General features: G+C 53.2%; 2 protein-coding genes across 2 annotated transcripts, besides 3 other annotated features; both read left to right on the plus strand.

The window, feature by feature from the left end:
* Positions 1–2,552: 2,552 nt before the first annotated feature.
* On the plus strand, positions 2,553–4,939 carry PODANS_7_2770 (uncharacterized protein; the record flags this gene model as incomplete). The annotated part of the gene is made up of 6 exons (XM_001907707.1): positions 2,553–3,455; positions 3,528–3,781; positions 3,843–3,982; positions 4,069–4,528; positions 4,584–4,671; positions 4,727–4,939. The coding sequence occupies 6 exons, from the start codon at positions 2,553–2,555 to the stop codon at positions 4,937–4,939; spliced, it is 2,058 nt and encodes a 685-aa protein (XP_001907742.1).
* A 617-nt stretch (positions 4,940–5,556) lies between these two features.
* PODANS_7_2760 (uncharacterized protein) lies at positions 5,557–5,775 on the plus strand (the record flags this gene model as incomplete). Its single annotated transcript, XM_001907708.1, has 2 exons — positions 5,557–5,608; positions 5,681–5,775. The coding sequence occupies 2 exons, from the start codon at positions 5,557–5,559 to the stop codon at positions 5,773–5,775; spliced, it is 147 nt and encodes a 48-aa protein (XP_001907743.1).
* Positions 5,758–5,775: a sequence feature (primer 7G14B).
* A 101-nt stretch (positions 5,776–5,876) lies between these two features.
* Positions 5,877–5,923: an STS (microsatellite 7G14).
* Positions 5,924–6,008: 85 nt separating this feature from the next.
* Positions 6,009–6,026: a sequence feature (primer 7G14A).
* Between the last annotated feature and the right edge of the window lie 238 nt (positions 6,027–6,264).

Below are 6,264 nucleotides of genomic sequence, written 5' to 3' on the forward strand. Positions count from 1 at the left end.
CTTGTTAATGTGGGAGCCAAACTGTTGATCACCACTTGGCCCCTTTTCCCCCTTCTTGGATGCTGGTTTCCAGTGTGAGAAAGGCACAGCATACACTTATTCATTGCTGAGAAAAAAGGAGGAAGCTGGGCGGTCAGGTTTGGTGCGAGACGGACTCGGTAGCACTGCAGGGCTCCTCCGCCATCAAGCGCGCACCGAGGCTTCCGTTTTCCGCAACCGCCAGGCAAAGAGCACGCTCCCGTGCCGCTCGCGAAGCTGCAAGGCGCAACCATACCCTTCGGCTTGGGATGGAATGCTGCGCTGAGTTACGCGATAGCCAGAGAGAACAGCTTGCAAGACGACAATCAGGGCCAGCCTCTTCCATACAGAGGCTTGTGCAAATTCAAATCGAAAATCAGAAAGCCACCCAAGGAAGACCTGACGATACCCCCGTCTTATACATTTCTCTTTCATCATTGGCGGGGCTGGCTGCCGTAGGACAGGGTTGCTGGCACTGTGGAAGGCTGTAATAAATCGCCGAAGGTGCCCCCAAGCAGGCGCGTCTCCATAAAGAAGGTTGTTATTGTCCCTGTTCGATCCCGCTCTGGGGGCTGCCTCTTGGGAGCTGAGGTGAATCAACACCACACCTGGTGGGAAATGGAAGTCTGTCACCCTGCCGCGTGGTTGATGACTCGGAAATCAGGTCCACGACTGTGGAACAGAGTGGAGAAAGATCAGAGACCCAGAGTCTCATCAACACCAACCAATCCTTCGATATATATGCAGCTGCCTTGAACGTAAGAAATGCTTCAACATGAACGAAGTAGGCCGATTGCAAAAGGCACAGACCACGCCCCCAGACCACGGCCGATAACCCATCCGTTGATCCTGGGAGATGATGTAAAGGTCCAGCTCGTTTTCTCTTGTTGTCTTCTTATTCCGGAACAGCCAGTCAGTCAGTCAGTCAGTCAGTCAGCCAGCCAGCCCCCAGGCACTGCCCTGGCCGGACCTAAAAGAACCACGGAAACACACAGAAAGAATGAACAGCAACTGGAAAAGCAAGAGGGGAGGGAGGGACTGGTGCTAATTAATATCAATGAAGGAGGGACTGAACCCGCGCTGGCGCATGCAACACTCCATGCCAGGTGCTTCCGGAGCGGCGTACATGTGGTTGTCCATTATCCTAGCGAAAGCCACCGTACGCACAGATGGATGGATGGGTGGATAACTGGTAGCTCTTTCACAGTCACTTCCACGACGAGATGATGACAGCCAGCTACAAGACATAAAAAGGTTACAGACACATAACTGAGGAGGGTTCGAGATGCTTCAATGGGCATATCTCATGATGTTGAAAAGTGGAAGGGATCCGCACTGTCCTACCACACTGTGTTTCTACCTAAGAAGCCTCGAAGAGCCCCACCTAATGTCAAAGACGGGCACACGAATCAGCGCATCGGGTCTGATGTCAGCGTCGCAAACACCACTAGAGGAAAGTGCGAGACTTGGGAGGTCCACACTGTGCCAGGCATTGGTGGCGCGGGACCAAGCATGGTCAGGTCAGGTTTCAATAAGAGTGGAAGGCGAAACTCGAGGCTTGGCAAAGCCGAGATGTGAACGTACCCAATGGCAGGGTGGGCTTTTGGCCATTTTCCATCTGAAGTTGCTGTGTTGTTTTTGGGACGTTGACGACGGGCGCTGCTGCGGTATATTCGTCATTGGCTCTTTTGTGCAAAAGTGAAGGTGGTTCCAGCCCTGTGCTCCTGGTGCTGGTTCGGTGTTGACATCGACAAGGTGTGGTTTGACCGAGAGTCTGCTGGAGCCAACGGGTGAAAACCTAAACAGGGTCGCCAAAGTCACCAGTCGCCCGTTCCCCTTCGCCGAAGACACCAACTCTTGAGCGAAACATTCTAGGGCAATCAACCGTCCTTTGGCCGCGGCGAAAAATATACGTCCCCCTTTTCCACACCCTATCAAAGACACTCAACCACTCAAGCACCAGTGGGCGAGAGAGTTCCCTCAGCCGAGCGTACACCCAGCACCACTCACCACACCCAGCACCATTCACCACACTCAGCACACCCAGCACACACCCAAGCAGCGCAGCGCAGACACCAGCGACAAACGGGGCTTGGGCTTCCTTCCCTCGCTCCATCTTCGCGCCAACCTGCTTTCAGTCCAAATTCCGGCTTCCACCTTCTCCATTCCTTCCTCACCAGCATCATTGAGCACCTTCGACGAGAGAGACTCGACACTCGACACTCCAACCGCCTTGATTTCTATCGTGTCGTCAATCGGTCGAATGCTGATACCTCCGTGACGGGGCTCCCAACGGCCAGCCAGCGCGCGAGGGCTTCGCCAAAAACCCCGACGTCAGCTAGGAATACCACTCGCCGGTATTCACCCAGCTCGGGACGCAACCCTTTCACTTGGTGTCAAACCTTAACCACCGACTGCCTCCACCTTCCCCGGGTCAGACACGATACGGGACCTTCCTGCCCTCGTCCTCTCCCACACTCTTCCCATTTTCCCAATCCTGCCACCCTCTTTGCAGAGAGTAGCGAAGCAGGACAATGTCGACTCCGACTACTGCAACTGCGACGCTCCCTCCCTACAGTCACAGTCACTTTCACTACCCACACCACCACCAGCAGCATAAATCGTTCCCACAACCAAATACCTCTGCCTACCGCTCTACGAACCCGGTGCTTCCTCCTGCCTCCCGTCTCGTTTATCCCTCTACCTCCGGCTACAACACTCACCCGGCGACACACGCCGCGTCAAATGGAGCGAGTCTGATGCCCCTGGAGCCATCGAGACACCACCCACACGACTCGGCCGACTTGGCCTCCCATCGCTCGGAATCGCTCTACTCAACCATGCCGGCAAACTCGCAGTCAAGCCGAACCCAAGTGGTGACCAACCCGCCGCCGTCGTCGTCAAAAAAGAGACAGAGAGATGTCGATTGGAATGATTTCTACAAAAATGGCCTGCCGACCGAAATCATCGTCATTGATGACTCCCCCGAGCCCGAGGAGCCGGCAACGTCCAAGAACCTGACCAACGGACATTCCTATGCCAGCGGCCCGACCGATGCTTCGGTCGCCCCTCCGGCCAAGAGGAGGAGAAAAGAGACTGATGCGGCGCCTTACGACCCTGTTCACCATATCGCATCACACACCCACACTCCTCGCCAGTATGGGTCGCCAAGCAAATCGACAACGTCAAGTGGCCGTACCAACTCTGCCAATCATACCACGGCCGCTACCTCACTTGGCTCACTTTCATCAAACGGTCAGTATGACCACGAGTTGCAGCAGGCGAGCCAGGGCCAGAAGCGGAAAAGAACCCGGGCGCAGACGAACAGCGAGGCGAAGCGTCGCGAGGCTCTGGTCACAGATGCTTTTGCCAGCTACATTCCTCCTCGGCAGCCCATCAAGAAGTCCCGAGATGTCCCGGTCCAGATCATCACTGATGTGAGCCATTTCCATCACGGTGCCATTGTGAATAGCTACACTAACCACCAATGCTAGCCTCCGCACATGCAGACCTCGCGGGTCGACGATGACGAAGGTCACTACATTGTTGTGCCGGACAATCCCTTGACTGAGCGATGTAAGTTGTTGCTCAATTATGATGAACGCCTCGGCATCCTGTTGACGCGAATCTGGAACAGATCAGATGGTCAAGCTGCTTGGACAAGGCACGTTCGGCAAAGTCGTCCAAGCCAAGGACAGGCAGCGTCCAGGGAAGTTGGTCGCCATCAAGATCATTCGCTCGGTGCAAAAGTACCGCGAAGCCAGCAAGATTGAGCTCCGAGTCCTGGAAACGCTCAAGGCCAACGACCCGGAGAATCGCAACAGGTGCATTCACCTCCGAGACTGCTTCGATTACCGCGGCCACATTTGCATCGTTATGGACCTGTTGGGTCAGAGCGTGTTCGACTTTCTTAAGAGCAATAATTTCGTCCCCTTTCCCAACAGCCAGATTCAGAGCTTCGCCCGCCAGCTGTTTACCAGCGTAGCCTGTGCGTACCGTTTTCTGGCCAAACACCACGGGATTTGTGTTGCTGACTCTTTCTTTTCGCAGTCTTGCATGATCTCAACTTGATCCACACGGATTTGAAGCCCGAGAATATCTTGCTTTGTCATAACGAGTACCAGACGTTCACGTACAACCGCAAGATTCCATCCTCGAGCAGCAATGTTGCCCGCCAGGCCACACAAAGAAGAGTATTGTTGGACACCGAGATCCGGTTGATTGACTTTGGGTCTGCAACATTTCAGGACGAATATCACTCGTCCGTTGTGTCAACTCGGCATTACCGTGCACCCGAAATCATTCTTGGTCTTGGCTGGTCTTTCCCCTGCGACATTTGGAGCATTGGATGCATTCTCGTCGAGTTCTTCACCGGAGATGCCCTTTTCCAGACACACGATAACCTCGAGCATCTGGCCATGATGCAGGCGGTGGTGGACGCCAATATCGACACTCACCTTGTCCAGTCTGTAAACCGCCAGCCACGCAATGGCACCAACCCAGCATCCAGGTAAGATTCTCGGAAGACGCTCTTCGCTGGAGCAGCACAACTGACAGCACAATAGGTACTTTAAGCGGAACAAGCTTGATTACCCGACAGCAGATACCACAAGACAGTCGAAGAGATTTGTCAGAGCAATGAAGACACTTCCGGTTTGTGTTTTGTTGCGTGGACCCATCTATGACGAGTCTGCTAACCCTGTTGCAGGAGATCATTCCGCCGAACAACAAGTTCCTGAAAGAGTTCTTGGCCCTTTTACAAAAGATCTTTGTCTATGACCCTGCCAAACGGATAACGGCCAAGGAGGCTCTGAGCCATCCCTGGTTCCAGGAACACGCTTACCCCGACGACGGAACCGAAGCTGCTCGCATTCGCGCCGAAAAGCAGAGACTCAACGAACTGTCGGCCATTGCGCCATGAGCAGAACGTAGGCAGCCACCCACGCTGCGCCGGAGAAGCTTTAAGCAATTTGTCGCTGGACGTCGACATGAAAGAAACGAAGAAGGTCGCGACAAGTGACGGGCAGTTTAGGTGATGATTTCAGCGTCCGAGGCGAGCATCTCGTGTCAAACCCGGGCACATACAGCATACATCAGCAAGTGCCATGGCTCGGTGTATCGTCATCCACGGTTATGGGTTTTTGGTCCGCATTTACCGTGCGGTGGTGATTGCACACCTTTTGGTCTGCAAATGAGATATGAAGACTGGTGTTGGGGGTGGGAGGGTTTTTGGGGGAGTCGTAGGCTGGTTCACTTTGGCATGGTTTTATTGGCCTTTCTTTTCTGGGATGTGTGGTATAATGTGTGTTGAGGTTCGGGAGGGACTGGAGTGCTGCTCGGATCTCATAGAGGGAACTTGTTTCACGGGTGTTCATGGGGTGCCTGCAACATCATGGTGGCTGGCGACAGATGAAGGCTTGCCCGCTCGCTCTGCTTGAAATGGTGATTTCATATCGGTGCTGTCGTCCCCCGCAGTGCAACACGGTCAGAAAGGCTTGATTGGTTTTGGTTCATTTCACACAAAGTATACCCTCGACTATGCACCGGCAGTCGTTATGGATGTATCTAGGATCTGATGGAGGTTTTAAATGTGCGTTGCTCCCGCTCTCACCTCTGTTGGTGTTTTGTGATTCAGTCTTTGCTAACATCATGGAGCTTTTAGCGTTATTCGGCATCTTACTACATACGTTGCTTCAACCCATAAGCGTGCGATTCACCAACGATATGATATCTATCATATACAACTGCCACGCCTGAAGCGTTGGTCGGGAATAATGGGCAAGGCAACAGCAACATGGATGGGTGTCTTGTTGGGTGGCTATATAGATAGCAGACAAATGTTTTATTGGGGTGGTTGTTGTGTGTGTGTGTGTGTGTGTGTGTGTGTGTGTGTGTATCTGTGTGTATTGTTGTCAGTGTGTGTCTGCAATAAAGACAGAAGAAAGAGGACTATGGACTGGGTTCCTTTGTGACGATAAGGGGGTTTTGTTGATTGAGCCAGGGGGTATTGTCATAGTCCTTTTGGGAAAGGGCTCGCGGTGATGATCTTGTTGCTTGTAGCTGGTACTGGTCGATCTCGTTGCGCGTTTTATCATCGTTCTGCGAGCGGAATATCGAAATCATCATCATCATCAAGCAAGCAAGCAATTCAGAGAATCGATCTCCGTCTCTCGACTCGTCCCCTCAGACATCAACGGCATCGAATCGAATCGCCAGCCCGTTGAGTGATTGATTACAGATTAGGTC

The sequence above is a fragment of the Podospora anserina genome, chromosome 7 (genome assembly GCF_000226545.1).
Source record: "Podospora anserina S mat+ genomic DNA chromosome 7, supercontig 1".
Classification (NCBI taxonomy): domain Eukaryota; kingdom Fungi; phylum Ascomycota; class Sordariomycetes; order Sordariales; family Podosporaceae; genus Podospora; species Podospora anserina.